Source organism: Sciurus vulgaris (genome assembly GCF_902686455.1).
Source record: "Sciurus vulgaris genome assembly, chromosome: 1".
NCBI classification, from domain to species: Eukaryota; Metazoa; Chordata; class Mammalia; order Rodentia; family Sciuridae; genus Sciurus; species Sciurus vulgaris.
In genome coordinates this window covers 840,411-856,595 of record NC_136461.1, presented here as the reverse complement: position 1 = coordinate 856,595, position 16,185 = coordinate 840,411, and the positions used below count along the sequence as shown (strand labels likewise).

General features: G+C 46.2%; 1 protein-coding gene and 1 long non-coding RNA gene across 5 annotated transcripts in view; one reads left to right on the top strand and one right to left on the bottom strand.

Annotated features, from left to right (window-relative positions):
* LOC306667403 overlaps positions 1–16,185 on the bottom strand; it is a 104,000-nt gene that overhangs the window by 24,953 nt on the left and 62,862 nt on the right. The gene's annotated exons all lie outside the window — the stretch shown is intronic.
* The window catches only part of GNB1 (G protein subunit beta 1), a 105,725-nt gene that overhangs the window by 35,523 nt on the left and 54,017 nt on the right, over positions 1–16,185 (top strand). For all 4 annotated transcript variants that reach the window (XM_079149824.1, XM_079149822.1, XM_079149823.1 and 1 more), the window contains 3 exons: positions 8,167–8,267; positions 14,633–14,671; positions 15,987–16,093. In XM_079149824.1, coding sequence (XP_079005950.1) covers positions 8,211–8,267; positions 14,633–14,671; positions 15,987–16,093 — 203 coding nt within the window. In that variant the 5' untranslated portion in view covers positions 8,167–8,210. The remainder of the gene's footprint in view (positions 1–8,166; positions 8,268–14,632; positions 14,672–15,986; positions 16,094–16,185) is intronic.

The following is a 16,185-nucleotide window of genomic DNA, read 5'->3' as shown; positions in this document are numbered from 1 at the left end:
GTTTCATGCAGGGAGAGTTTGGCTCCTGCTCTTTGGACAGGTGTTGCTCCCAAGTGAGTGAGCTCTATGTGAACCAATGACGTGGTGTCACCTCAGTTTGACGGAGGATCTGTGAGTCTTCAGATAAGGACTGTGCTGTCCAGTGAGGTGCTGGTGGCCGTGCGACACAGGCAATGGAAGCATTTGACATGGGACTGGTCCAAATCAAACTGTAAGATACACACCAGATCTTCAGACTTACTGTCATCAATGGCTGTGATGCAATTATTTTATATTGGTTACATGTTGAAATAACATTTTTGTTACTTTGGATTAAATATTTCACTAAAATTTATGTCTGTTTTAATTTACTTTTACTTGTTTAGCCACTGTAAGATTAAAATTCTGTATGTGGCTCACATGTGTTTACATTGGACAGCGTTGGCTCTGGGAGATTCCTGGCTGGAAGAGACCTCTGAGCCCAGTTGGGACATCTGGGTGTGCTACACCCGTTAGCACTCTAGCCAGGGGCGGTTTCAAGTTGCTTCCTCTAGCAGTGGAGAGACCAAGGTCCCTTTCTCCAGATGGAGCACCTGCATTGAAAAGGAAGGTTGACACTTGGTCCCTGTGGGAGACCGCAGGGTGGTGTTTCCATCGCACCTGGGGGCAGGTGGTGACTGAGGAAGTAGGATTTCTTTGGATGGTCTTTTGACCATCACTGACTAGTAATGGATTGCTTCAGGGCAGCTAAATTGGAACCAGAGGTTTGGCTGGTAGCTGTGAGACTGCTGGGACACAGTAGGGGGCACATGGTATACTGAGACCTCTGACGCAGGATGAGTGCTCTTGAGGCACCCTGGAGACATGGGGGTCAATTGTGACCCATCTTTATTTCCAAAGTGCTTGAAATCCAAGTGGTAAGATCAGAGATCCTCTGTCATTCCTCCAGATTCTGCTATGGTCCTGAGAACAGGGGCATGCCTTTTCCCCAGTGCCCCGACTCCTGGAAGGTGTTCAGGCAGCAGTGATGGAAGTGAATTAGGCACTCTGAGACTAACCAAGGGCATTGCTGAGCTTTTTAAAAAGAAAATTGTAGTTCTCGAGACTGAACTCTGACTCTGAGCCTGATGAGAAAGCAGACAAGCTGCAGTGTGTTGTATGGAAGTGATGTTCAGCAGAGCGGACGGGTGTCAAGGTGTACAGTGCTATGTGGAGAAAAGCAGGAAACTTCTGGAGGTTTTTGTTTGTTTTTGTTTTGTTGGTGCCCAGGATTGAACTCAGGGGCACTCAACCACTGAGCCCCACCCCCAGGCCTGTTTTGTATTTTATTTGGAGGCAGGGTCTCACTGAGGTGCTTAGCACCTCAGCCTCCCAAGCCACTGGGATCACAGGCATGCGCCAAACGCCCGGCCACTTCTAGAAGTTTTTTTTTGTTTGTTTTTTTGTTTTTAATTCATTTTGATTGTAAACAAATGGGATACATCTTGTTTCTCTGTTTGTACATGAAGTAGAGGCATACCGTTTTTGTAATCATACATTTACCTAGGGTAATAGTTTTTGATTCATTCTGTTGTTTTTTTTTCTTCCCTCCCACCCCTCCCACTCCTCTTATCCCTCTATACAGTCCCTCCTTCCTCCATTCTTGCCCCCCTCCCACCCCCCATTATGTGTCATCATCTGCTTATCAGCGAGATCATTCATCTAGAGGTTTTTAATGTGTTGCTGAGCACAGGTGGAGCTTCTATTTCCTCTCCTTTGGGGAGGCACTTCAGGCTGTCTGGGATTAGTTTTGGGAAGACCACTCCTAGATGGACTGCTAACCAGGCAGGTCCTTGTGCCTGGTTAGACTGCCTCTCGCCATGGCCACAGACATACTCCTGCCCTGGAGGGGCTTCTGCCCGTGTTCAGGCTGTGGCCGTGGCCCTCCTGTGGGAAGGAGAATCCTGAATTGGAGGAAAGGCAAGGAAGCCAGGGGGTCAGTTCAGGGCTGTGAAGCACTGTGAGCAAGCTGCATGTCGGTCAAAGAGGGTCTGTTGGAAGGTGTGGGGACTGTGACAAGCAGAGGAGCACTAAGAGAAGGCCTTGGTGTGACACACGGGTATGAAGCTGCCCTTCAGTTGTGCACAGGCCTGGGAGTTCTCAAAACAAACCAACTAAAGTGGCCATGTGCTCCAGGTCACTGCAGAAAACGCTCTCCTGGCAAGACCTGCTACTGCAGTGCTGAGCCCTCACATCTCCCAGAGACAGGAGATGGATTCAGGCCTGCGGCTCTGTTTGAGACATATTGAACTGTTTGTAATGTGGTCAACAAGACTGAAGACTGTTTTGACTTTTTTAAAAATATAAAAGAATGTGCAAACACAAAGAGGTAACTGTTGATCACCCAGCTTCAACTTTTGCAGAAACTGCCAGCTTTGTCTCTCTTCCCTTTCCCTCAGTGCTTCACTGAAGGACTTTGAAGAAAATCCCAAAACCTGTCGTTCTACTTACAAGTGATGAGCACTTCTAGCAGTTACGGGCTGCATTGTAATGTCTAGCCAAAGAGCAATAGTTCCTCTCTGTCATCTGATACCTGGATGTCTTCCCAGATTTCTCTTCAAAAAATCAGACTGGGGATATAGCTTAGTTGGTAGAGTGCTTATCTTACATGTACAGGGCCCTGGGTTCAGTCCCCAGCACCACAAAAAAAAAAATAATTAAAATAAAAATCAAGCTGGCCTTGAACTCCTGGGCTCAACGGATTCTCCGGCCTCAGCCACCTAAATGCTGGGACTAACATGTACACCACTTCACCCAGCCTGTACACTTGGATTTTGAATTGAGATCCAAGATCCCAGCATCCTTTTTATTCTTTTTTTCTTTTTCTTTTTATATACTTACTTATTTTTTAATAGTGGGGATTGAACCCAGAGGTGCACTGAGCTACATCACTAAGTTGGTTAGGGCTTCACTATGGTGCTGAGTCTGGCCTCGAACTTGAGAGTCTCCTGCCTCAATCTCCTGAGCCACTGGGATTACAGATGTGTGCCACCATGCCTAGTAGAACCCAGCATATTAAAAAGAGATTTTTTTTTGTTTATTTTGAGGGGATAGTCCTCAACCCTTTTAAATTTTCATTTTGAGATAAGGTCTTGCTAAGTTGCCCAGTCTGGCCTCAAACTTGCCATCCTCCTGCTTCAGCCTCCCAGGTAGCTGGGATAACAGGTGCGAACCACCACATCCAGTTTAAAAGTGGTTTTCAATGAAAAAAATGAATCATATACAAAAGTATTTGTACAAGAAATTCCATTAGCAGACTAAAGCTATTACTACTGGCTTATAGCTGGCCTTGTTTTATCTATGTGCCCCCATCTATTTCTCTTCGTGGTTGCGTCAAAGCAAATATCAGAGATACCATTTTGTTCTTAAAGATTTCATGGTTGCCTTTAAATGTCAAAGTCCCATTAAGCATGTAGTACTGTTGTCACGCCTATGGAGTTGATTGGGGATCCTGCTGTACAGTTGGTTTGAGTGCTTCTCCCACAAAGTCTGCATTCTACTTGATCAGTGTGGCTCTTCCCTGGAAGTTTCCTGTTAGGGACAAGCCACCAGCTTCCCCCAGCCCTTGTCCTGGAGTGCTCTGCAGGGCCTGTGATGCTACATCCCCTCCTGCTGGGAGCATGCAGCAGCGTCCTGAGGTCCTGGCAGATGGTCAGATTCACCTTTGGTATAACAGCTTCGTACACACAGCTTCATACGCAGGCATGCAGTTTTGGGGATCACTGCTGTTGAAGACTGCCCTTCCAACCAGAGCCAGCAGTGCTCTCTCACCTGACTGCTGCTCAGATGTCGACATAGACCTTAGGTCACCATGTAGAAGGAACACTGCCTCATTTAATTGCTAGAAGGCTGTGGAGCACTTCAGACTGGTTGTTTCACTTAATCTTCATTTTATCCCTGTGACATAAATAGCACTGTTCCCATTCTGCAGTAGCCAGCCCAGGGAAGAATGCTTTGGTGTGAGGGTTGTACTCTTCACATGTTTGTAAAACCAGAATCTGAGCGCATTTCCATGTTTGTGCCCTCTCTAGTGGCTGTGCAGCCTGGTGCCCCTGAGTGGCCCTGTCAGTGGTGGTGGGCCCTGGCACTGTTGGTGTGCCCCCTAAGCTTCTTTCAGGAGCCTTGGTCCGAGGCACAAAGAGTTGTCCTGTTTGTTAGGAGTTGGTGGAGTCACTGCCAGCCGGGCATGGTGCTGCACGTGTAGAATGTTCTGCTGGGAGAACCCTGCTGACACTCGGCTTACAGTGTTGCGTGCCATCTCAAGTAGGGGCAGATCCCTTCAGTACACATTTTCTGTTTTGTTTTTGGTGTTTTTGTTTTGTGGTGCTGGGAATCAAACTCAGGGCCTGGTGCATGCTAGGCACTTAAACTGCACTCCCAGCCCCCTGCTCTTGAATCATTTAAAATTCTAGGAGCAGTATATCTAAAACAAAAGTTCTAAATAAAAGCCGCTGGCAGATGTGGGTCATGAACAGACGTGAGACCTCAGCAGACCCTGTCTTAGGGGATTAGGATGGAAAGTGCCACCTCAGCAGGACCAGAGCTTACCCGGTGTGTGTTGGGTTGGGGGAGAGCAGCCCCAGGCAGGCAGACCTGATGGTGGGGCTTCCCAGAAGGGAAGAGGCCTGGAGAAAAGCAGGAGCAAATAAATGTAAGTAAGACTTAAACAGACATTCATTTTTGAAGGCGGTGTGAACAGCTTCACCAGTCCTGGGAGACTGAACAGAAAAACATGGCTAGTAATTCTAATGAAAGTGTAGTTGGCTTTAAGTATGTGTTCTTCTAAGACAACCGAAAGTACTACGTTCAAGTTCATATTATTTTTTATTTAATATATAATTAACAATCCCCAGTTGTATTCTTTCATTATTATTCTTAGTGATACATCACACTTCATCTAGCAACTATAAAAAGTCAACAATAGCTATTTGTTTTTAAACCAAGATGTGTAGAGAAAACAATGTGAATGCTCCTTGGCTCTGTAGAGAAGCTGTTAATCTGGGGACCTGGTGGTAAGCAGGCTGATCATAAAGCCTCAGGGAATAGCAGAAACTGCCCCGCTCTTCCTGTACCTTCTTCCAAAGACAACTACTGCTGGCATTTTCTCCTGTGTGTAGGAAAAAGATGGTCTGGCGCTGGCACCACTGCCCGTCCTCCTCACGTGGAAGGGCGTCCTGCCTTATGGGCTGGCCTGCTTTTTCTACCTGCTGTCCCTTCACAGGGACTGTGGGGAAAGCCTTCTGTACCATCCGCTGCCCTGCACCCCAGCTGGGACCGTGTGTGTGGGACCTGCAGGTGGTCCAGACTAGTCCAGCCATAAAGCCATCTTCCAGATTTTGTTGTAGTTTAAATTTTTAATCCTTAGAAATTTGTCATCAGGCATTTAAAACTTTTTAAAATGCACATTCTCTAGTCTTCCATATTAAAAATTTTTTAACTGGTCATGGTCGTACATTGCTTGTAATCCCAGAGTCTCGGGAAGCTGAGGCAGGAGGATTGCAAGTTCAAAACCAGCTTCATCAACTTAGTGAGGCCCTGTCTCAAAAATAAAAACGGCTGGGGATGTGGCTCAGTGGTTAAGTGCCCCTGCGTTCAATCCCTGGTACAAAAAAAAATCATTTTTTAATTGCATGACACTAGTTTTTCTCACTAAACTGTGGATTCAAGAAAGTCAGGGTACTTTTATTGGTAGTAGGAGTAGGAATACCCTTTTTTCTTAAAAATTTACAAAAGATGTTGAGGAGCTGACTTCAAAAGCCAGTGGTAGTAATTCTTGCTCTGCACTAATGAGAGCAGCAGCTCTGATTTCGTTTTCTTTGTTTGTGACTCAAGATTAAAGCCATAAGTACTGGTGTCATTCCTGGTGAAGTTCTGTGTGGTCACGGAGTTGAATGGTGTGTCTCATTTTAAAGATAGCTGGGTCTGTAGTAGGTGCATTTCTCTCACCCAGGCGACACGCTGGGAGTTCGTTACGCGTCTTCTGTGGCCTGTGGAAGATGTCTAGTCAGAGCGTTCCAGGAGCCACCCTTGCTGCAGAGCTGCCTTCATGTGCCTTCCAACCAGGCACACAATTTTTGAGGCAGCTCGGAAAGTTCTGTCCCTGGGTGTTTTTAGCCCTTTACTGTAAAAGCTTGTTTAGCTTTTCGTGTTTGTTGCTTTTTTGTTTCTGCTTTTGTTCTTTGCTGGGGATTGAACCTGGGGCTCTACCCCTGAGCTACACCCCCAGTCCCTTTATTTTATTTTGAGGCAGGGTCTCACTGAGTTGCTGAGGCTGGCCTGAACTTGGATTCCTGCCTCAGCCTGCTGAGTTGCTGGGATCACATGTGTGCAACACCACGCCTGACTACACTGCTTATTGACTAGACTGTTCAGTTCTCCTGATGACCCTAATGCCCCTTGTCCTCCCGTTTCCTCCAGATTGTGGGGTGGAAGAGCTTCTTTACAACTGAGGACCATTCTTTTGGGGTCTGGACCAGGCAACACTGGCACTGACCTACTATGAAATGCAAGCAAAGAAGTCGAGTTAACCAGCTTTCTGTTTTATTTATTTATTTTTTAATAGTTTTCAAAGTTGTAGATGGACACAGTACCTTTATTTTATTTATTTATCTTTATGTGGTACTGAGGATCGAACCCAGGGCCTCACATTAACTAGGCAAGCACTCTTAAACACTGAGCTACAATCCCAGACCAGCTTTCCGTTTTAAACATGATTTTGTATTCTGTTGGCACTTTATTCTTCCACGTGGTAATGTTCATAGATTGCAATCCTTAGGCTTTGTGTGCTAAAGAGTTAGAGCCAGGCGTGGTGGTATCAACCTGTGGTCCCTGCTGTACGAGAAGCTGAGGCAGGAGGATCTCTTGAGCCCAGCACTTCAAGACCAGCCTGGGCAACTTAGTGAGTCCCTGTCTCAAAAAAGAAAGAAAAAAGGAACTTCCAGTCTTTTTCTGTAAGAGTGGCCTGCCAGGTGAGCTCACTCTGTGTTGTGTCCGAGGACTGAACTCAGGGCCTTGCGGGTGCTAGCCAAGCCCTCTGCCACTGAGCTACCCCTGTAAGCCTTTCTTAGCAGTTCTGTGAGCTTTCATCTGCTGCTCGTGAATTTGAGTGCTCTCCTTCTCTGAGTTTGGTGTTTGACTGACACTGTTTGTAGTTCCATTGCTGCTTGGCACACTCACCCCTCTGGTCCTCGCCCAGACTGGTGGAGCCCTGAAAGGCACTTTATTAGTTGGAAAGAGACTCCAGCACCATCAGTGGGTACTCATTAAGACTCTGCAATGGAGAGCAAGTGAATTTTGGATGCTTTTATGCAGAATGAGGTGATGAGGAACACAGCTAGGCTTTGTGGGTCATCCGGATAAAGTCCCCCAGATATGTTTAAATCTCAGGAAAATTAGATATTTGATGTATAGTGTAGTAACCCTATTATTTTTACATAAAATTATGACAGTAAAGTTGTTACCGTCACGCGAGACGGAGATCCATGTGGAACCGTGTTTGTGTGTGGGATTTGATGTTCTGAAGTGATCAAGATGCTGGTGAGTCCATCTTCAGCTTTGTGGTGCTTTGGTCTTATTTATGACTGACTCAGCAGCCAAGATCTCCTTCAGAAACGCCATCTCCTGTGAAGTCCTCGTGGGAAAGATCTCAGGAGGATGATTTTGTTAGACTGGTGAGGGAACTGGGTAGGCATACAGGCTCCTGCTAGCCTGATTCCACCTGGGCCTGGAAGGATCAAGCTGGTGTTTCTGAGCCTCCTGGACTGTCAGGGCCCATTTTGGTGGGAATGGAGGACTGCTGGACACCATCCTGTCCTTTCAGGATTGCTGCGTGGACATCCTGGCATCTTTGTAGCTTCATATGCGTGGCTGCTGCTATGGCTTGGAGGTGCTAGTTTGCCACATAGCTGTGGGTATTCCCTGAGGTGACTGTCCCTGGGCCCTGGGGTCTACTCTGGATGTCAGTGTCATGTTCTTGTTTATAGGAGAGACTCAGAAAACTCCAGTGTTAAGCATTTCATGAAAAATGCTACAAGGAAGTTTTCTTTTTTCAATACACTATCAAAGTCCTGTCAGACATGGTCACACCATCAAAGCCAGTGAGTAATTGTCATCTTCACTCACCAATTTTTTGTGCTGTTTCTGTCTCAGATCGCGGATTCTTTGAGGTGGCATTGGAGCACTAAGACCTGAAGATGAGTGAACTTGACCAGTTGCGGCAGGAGGCGGAACAACTTAAAAACCAAATTAGAGTACGTACCTGCATGCGTCCAGGCTCATTAGTCTTGTGGGTTCAGATCAGAAGTTACAGAGCGAGGCTTTGAGGCTGTTGGACTGAAATCTTAATTGGCTCAGCATGTACTTAATCATAGATCCAGTACCTTGTTTTCGGGATTTTGTAATTATTAGTTATTTGAATATGTATGAAATGTTTCCATAGAATTCAGAAAGGTCTGTTTGTACCTTTTCTTCCTGCTTTGTCGTCTTTTTTCCTTTGGTACTAGGGATGGAACCCAGGGTGTTCTACCACTGAGTGACATCCCCAGGCGTTTTATTTCGTTTTGTTGCCCAGGTTGGCCTTGAACTTGTGACCTTCCTGCCTTAGCCGCCTACATAGCTGGGATTGCAGGCATGTACCGCCATGCCTGGCTCTTCCTGCACTTCTTGTCTTCACTTTGGGAAATAGCTTTGTGACTTGATCACCATATCAGAGGGTGAATTCTGCCCGCTTCTCTGAAGATAATGAGTACTAAGTTGAAGGCAGACAAGGTGCTTACAGAGGAGCTTTAACAACAACGATGCAAAGTATTTTAGCTGTGCCTGTGCCTGATTTTTTTTTTTTAAGAGGAGTATTTCCTTGGAATGACTATGGGAACCTACAACTTTCAAGAGACTGCTAGATAGATATATCTAATTGAGGTTAAAACCAAACAATGAATAACTTCAACGGAATTCTAAAATATGAAATTCTCAAGGCTGCGGTTGTGACTTAGTGGTAGAGGGCTTGCCTAGCATGTGTGAGGCACTGAGTTTTCTCCTCAGCACCACATAAAAATAAATAAAGGTAAAAAACAAACACCATTAAATTTTCTCTTCCTTTCTTCCTTTTCTATTCGATGGTGCTGGGGATAGAACTTGGGTCCTCATGTCTAACAAGCAAATATTCTCCCCTTGAGCCATACCCCCAGCCCTACAGACTGAATTTTGATCTACAACTGACACCTAATGCTAAATTGCAGAATCCACAAGCTTTTTATAAGGGAGAAGTTGGTCTAAAGGGAGTTAGTGCTGCCCTCTCCACTTCTGTGAACATTTCTTACAGAGACATTTAATCAGCAGTGTGCTTCTGTTCTCCCACTTGCTGTGATGAGTGAGGAAAGGAGACAGACTCATTGGGAGACCCCCAGCGTCAGTTGGGCTCTTGTCTGTGGACAGCTCCTCTGGTGGCTTGCTCTCCCTTAGTCTGGCCGTCCTGCAGAGCACCTTCTGTGAGAAGCCAGCAGCATTCAGCACATGTCTCGGCAGCGGTTCGGTTCTGAGTGCAGTTCAAGGACAGAGTGCAGGCTTCCTTCTCATGCCAGCAGCCTCGTGGGGGTTGGAGAAAGAAATGCCAACCTCATGTTAGCCACCTTTGTCTCAGACTTGAGAAGAGGCAGTGGAATTACCGATATTTACAGCTGGAGAGAAAATAGAAAATATCCTCTACTGTAGGAATCTCCACCCTGGACCTGTAGAATGCCTGCTGTAGTTCAGCGCATGTGAGGAAAATCTAGCTCTTTATTAACTTCCCTGCTCAGGTGTCTTCAACATGTCCCTTTCCCAGAATTAATGAAATACATTTTAAAATATTTGCTTTGATATAAAATTATTCCCTGAAATACCTGTTGAATAAAACCAAAAGATATTTCTCTATTTTCTTTTATTTTTTGGTGATGCTGGAAATCTGACCAGGGCCTCCTGCCCACCAAACAAGCAAGCGCTTTATCACTGAGCTTACTCCCAGACCCAGCACTCCCCTAAAGAAATTTTTTGTGGTTTTTTTTTTGTTTTGTTTTTTGTTTGTTTTGAGATGAAATTTCACTGTGTTACCCAGACTGATCTCAAACTTATGGGCTCAAGTGATTCTTCCACTTCAATCTCCCAAGAGTAGCTGGGACCACAGGTGAGAACTTTCATCCCTGGCTTCATCTAAAATTTTGCCTGACCTAAAAACTTAAGCTTCTTAGTGATGGGAGTGGTGATATGTGCCTATAATCCCAGCCACTTAGGAAGTTGAGGCAGAAGGATCCCAAGCCTCAGCAACATAGTGAGGCCCTACCTCAAAATTTAAAGAAAAAATTAAGGCTGGGGTTGTGGTTCAGTGGTAGAGTGCTTGTCTAGTACATGTGAGTTCCTGGGTTTGATCCTCAGACCACATAATAATAAATAAATAAAATTGAGGTATTGTGCCCATTTTTCATAATTTTTTGTTTTGTTTTTAGTTGTAGATGGGCATGATACCTTGATTTTATATATTTATGTGGTGCTGAGGATGGAACCTAGTGCCTCATGCATGTGAGGCAAGGACTCTACCCTAGTTCCAGGGTATTGTGTTCATTTACAACTAATTACATTTACAACTATTATTAAAAAAATAAATAAATAGAAAGAGGACTGGGGGTGTAACTTATAGTAAAGCCCCTCAGACTTCAATCCACAGTACAAAAAAAACAAACAAAAACCCCTTAAGCTTCTACATAATTCATTTTGAAGTAGCAGTGGTTTTGGTAAATTAAAAAACAAAACTGCGATTTTTGTTGCTTAATATTAATCTAATTGGGTCATTTTTCTTGAGTTCAAAGCGCTCTGATCGGTTTACTGCTTTTGAGACCATGTTCCCTGATGGCTGGAAGGTAACCCAAGTGGTACAGGCAGAGGTGTCGGGAGGCCCGCTGTGTGCTGACAGAGCGACTCGGGCCAGAGTGCGGGTTCCTGCAACACACCTTCTGTTCCTCTGCTTTCATTTTGTGATAATGGAATCCAAGCCAGGTCCTCCTCATGCTAGGCACGCACCTACCACCGAGCTGCGTACCCAGCACTTTTTAGAAGGTTGCCCAGGCTGGCCTTGAGTTTGTGATCCTCCTACCTCTATCTCCCAAGTCCTTGGGGACATTTTGTTTTTCTAACAAGTGTAAATCTTTCATAAATTGTTGCTCCTAACAATGGACTCAGTTCTGTTCGTGACCCAGAGGCCACGTGGCACAGGAAGACTGACCGCGACACCCTCTCCCATGCTGTCACCCTGTCACCTGTGAGACTCCCGTTCCCTCTGCACAGGGTCCTCCTGAACCCTGTGATGCCACATGACCTTTTGTACACATTCTTGTTGCCATATTAAACATGTGAAAAGAGGAACTGGGGTCATGGCTCAGTGGGAGAGCACTTGCCTAGCATGTATGAGGCGCTGGGTTCGATTCTCAGCACTGCTTATAAATAAATAGAATAAAGGTCCATTGACATCCAAAAAACTTTTTTTTTTTTTTTTTTGGTGCAGTGCTGAGGATTGAACCCAGGGCCTCGTGTTTGCAAGGCAAGCACTTTACCAACTGAGCTAAATCCCCAGCCCCAAAAAACTATTAAAAAAAAAAAAAAGTGAAAAGAGCCAGGTGCAGTGGTTCACACCTGTAATCCCAGTGCCTTGAGAGACTGAGGCAGGTGAGGATTACGAGTTCAAAGCCAGCCTTAGCAAAAGTGAGGTGCTGAGCAACTCAGTGAGACCCTGTCTCTAAATAAAATACAAGGGCTGGGGATGTGGCTCAGTGGTCGAGTGCCCAAGTTCAATTCCTAGTACCAAAAAAAAAAAAAAAAAAAAAATAGTGAAAAGGTCGATCCTTGCAAGTCTCAGCTCATCATTTCAGTATGTAATTAGTGCATTTTTATTGAGAAATCTTCAGAATTCAGTTCATAGCTCACCCTTACTGGGATGCTTCCGTTCGCCCCACTGCATTTCACACAGTCAGGGCAAGGCTTAGGAGCCCGTAGTGGACAGTGCAGCTTCATACCATTCCCAGAGAGCTGTGCTCTTGCTGTCTTGATGAGAGTCTACTCCATAGACACCTGCCTGGGGTTTGGGCTTTGTTTCTGAAGTGAGGACTTGGTGCTGTGCTGCTTCCTTTGCACAGGACAGGAGGGTGAGTTGAAGGCTGTTGAGTCCATTACCAAGAAGGGTCTCTTTCTTTTTCAGGTTTGTTTTTCAGCTCAAAGACCCCAAAGGACCTTTCGTTATTCTTTTGAGTGTATTATTGCGGTAGCACAGGTTCTTGGAGATGCTGATTGAAACAAGGCATACCTTAAATATACAGAGGGCACAACTCACTCAGGGACAAACCCACTGCCCTGGACACATGGTACAGAGCCCAGGCCTTAGCTCCATGTGTGAGATAGCAGGACACCTGCACAGCAGGAGAGAAGCCTCTTCCTGTGTCATTGCTTAGGGCCTAACATATATCTAGACAGAACAGGAGGTGGGTTGGTTGTACACTCCCTCTGGTGGAGTGGACAGATGTGCTCTGCTGTGCACATCCATTGCACTGGAAGTCTGGAAGTCCACCGAGTGTGTTGCACTGTCCTCCTTGAGCAGTCTCAGGGCTGGCTTGCACCAGGAGGCCTTTGCTCCCAATGCACAGGCGAGGGAGTCTGCTCCGAGAGGTGCTGAGCTCGCTGAAAGCCAGTGCTGGCCAGGGTGGAGAGGCTGGAACTTGCTGTGGTCTTCCTGCTCTTGAGCAGTGGTCTCACCACAGCCTGTTCTAAGGCATGTTCAGATGCCCACTTTTGTTGTTAGAAACTAACCAGGGTGACGCTGCTTATTTCTTCTGTTTAAAAAATTCCTGTTGTTTTTCAAAGCAAAAACTATATATAATATCAAGACACATTGTATTTGGAAATAAATATTAAGCTTAAAACTTGACAGAAAAAATTGATGAAAAGACTTGCTACTCTGAATCTTCCTCATCCACCTTGTTTCAGAATTTGTTTTCAGTGCTGGGGGTTGACCCCAGGGCTACTCACTCTGACATTGAGCCACGTTTAAAGGCCAGCTCTCCAGGTTTTATTACTGATATAAAAATGCTTGATTACATAATTTTTTATATTTTAATTATCAGCAGAATCCCTAATAACTTTCATTAAGGAAGAATTTAGAATCTAGGTTTGGTATACAGTATTAGTAATCTCGGCATATTTCCATGTTATCAGTTTATAAACATTCCCATAACATAAATGACTGTTCATAAAATAACAGTCATCTGCAGTGAGGTAGTTTGTCCTGAAATACTGCTCTGGCAGTGCCCCAACTGGCATAATGGAAACAGGTGGTCAGCTGACAAACATTTTCTTAACTAGGAATTGTCATGAATTCCTTTAAGTTAGGCCTCCACTCAAATGTGGACCCTCATAATACATACCTTTCTGTTTGTAAAAATACATGCTGATGGGGTTGGCTCTGGTAGAGCACTTGCCTAGCACGTGTAAGGCACTGGGTTTGATCCTCAGCACCACATAAAAATATAAATGAATAAAACAAAGGTATAAAAAAATACATGCTAATTTGAGATTTCAGTACTTATTTTCTAGTAACTTTTGTGTGTGTGTTTGTGTGTGTGGTGCTGGGGATTGAACCCAGGGCCTTGTGCTCACAAGGCAAGCACTCTGCCAACTGAGCTGTATTCCCAGCCGTCTAGAAACTTTTGATCACTTGTTGGTGGTTAGAAACAACTTAACTTGCATGGTATATCCCTTCACAGTTCTTACCTGCTTCCATAGGTTTACAGAGATGAAAATAGGTTGGTAGATAACCAGGTACGGTGACGGGCACCTGTCATCCCAGCCACTCGAGAGGTCGAGGCCAGGAAGACAGAAGGATCACATGTTCGAGGCCAGTCTGGGCAACTTAGCAAGACACTATCTCAAAATAAAAAGGGCTGAGACTGTAGCTCAGTGGCAGAGCACCCTTGAATTAAAAAAAAAAAAAAAAAAAGAGGAGAGAGAGAGAGAGAGAGAGAGAGAGAGAGAGAGAGAGAGAGAGAGAGAGAAAGCAGATTGATAACAGCATAGCTTTGACCAGAAAATTTAATCAGAATTTGGTTTCTGACTCCTGATCCCTTGCTGTTTACATAAAATTTAGATTTAATAATTGGCTTGAAAGCAAAGTCCTTAGTTAATGCAGTCTAGAACATTTGTTTGGCCTGTGTAGTGGGTCTGTTTTGGGGCCCACCCTTTCTGCCCTCATGTGCCTCTGGACGGAAGCACATGTATGGTGGCTATGGAGGCAGTGTCAGCTCCTGTGCTACTCTCTGCTGTCCCAGCTTCCAGTGTGGTCTCTCCTGGGCCACCAGAAGTTCTGAGGAGCGTGGAGGTACTGCAGGCTTGTTGGGTTTAGTATCATGAGTGTCCAGTGTGGCCTGGGCAGTCCACAAGAATTGCGCACTGGGGTTGAGGGAAGACAGAGAGAGTGCCCCACCCTGTTGTGTCCTACTCATGCTCCTCACAGTTGTAGAGGCTCTCTGAAACTTGCATGTAGGGCAGTTCTGGGACTGAATGTAAGAAACATGACTAACTTTCCTTTGTCATCATTTTCCAGGATGCTCGAAAAGCATGTGCAGATGCAACTCTCTCCCAGGTAAGAAGCAATTGCACAGCACAAAGTCCCTGATAGGGCAGAGGCTGGTGTGGGCTGGTGCCTCTCCACAGAACTTCCCGGAGTGAGCTTGCCCACGGGGCTCCTGTGCAGTGAGGGTGGAAGGCCACCGCAGGGTACTTCATTCAGAAGTCGTTCTGACTAGGCATGAGGAGCCATGGACTTTTTTCTAAATGAAATCAGTATCTCTGCAGCTTTATAGAATTGCTTCCTGGTACAGAGTTGATTGTTGTAAAATATTGTTGTTGTAGGGTGGTTTTGACCATTCTCTCATTAACGGAATCTGACTTAGAATGTAAAATTGCCATATGACCCAGCAGTTTGCTGCTAGATATGCGTCCAAGAGAATTGAAAACTAGTTTTCAAACAAGTAATGTTCAGGAACTCCTTCATCCTTGGGGTGCGTTCTGAGACCCCTGTGGGAGCCCACACCAGGGTACCAAGCACACCATCTACACATCGAGGCTGACTCCTACGCTCACTCCTGCTGCCCATGTTGGCCAGCCCGTGCCATGCGCATGATGAGGTGGATGAGGTGTCTGCAGGGGCCACATGGCCACCATCAATGCAGTGTGCTGTGGACAAGCAGAAAGCCCAGCTGCCACCAGGGCCTGATGGGCAGGAGGCGTCTCACAGCCTGGGCATGCTGGACAAGGGCAGTTGCTCATATCTGGAGTTCCCATCTGATTGCCCTAGGGAGCAAGCTGCCAGGAGCATGGGTGTTGGCAGCCTGCGTACCGTGTAGCTGTGCGTGCACAAGGACTGTGGTGTCTCTGCGACGTGGCATCACTCAGTGAGCCTCACAGGCACTGTGACTGGGACAGAAGCCAGTCACATGACTGTGGACTCTGCCTCTTGGCAGTGTGGAAGGCCTAGAGTGGGGAATGCTCCGATCCATGGTCAGTGCGCAGGCTGGGCAGGGAGGCGGGTAGGAGTGCTCTGAGGGTGGGTCTCCTGTGGGTGGCACAGCCCTGCAGCTGCTGGTGGTAATGGCCGCACAGCGTCCAGCAGGCCCTGCATTCAGAGTCACAGCTGGAATGTGGGTACTTCATATTCTGTGGATTTTACTTGTGAGGGAAAAGGGAGAATCCAGCACCTCTGCATGGACCAGAGAGGGAAGGGAAGGCTTGAGGGCGTGCATTTGTAGTGGAAGGGAAATGCTGCCACCTGGCTGAGGGCGAGAGTGCCACCCTACAGCCACCGAAGACCTGGGCCCTGGCACGTGGGAGAGGGGGTCTGCAGGTGGAGGGTTGCTCCTTCACCTGTGCTCATCTGTAGTGACTTTCTTATTTTTAAGATCACAAACAACATCGACCCAGTGGGAAGAATCCAGATGCGCACCAGGAGAACACTGAGGGGGCACCTGGCCAAGATCTACGCCATGCACTGGGGCACAGATTCCAGGTATGGGCCCGACCAGTGGGCGGGTTGCACGTCATTCTGATTTCCTAGGGGAGAACACTAATTCATAAGGTGGGCCAGACACTGAACAGGCC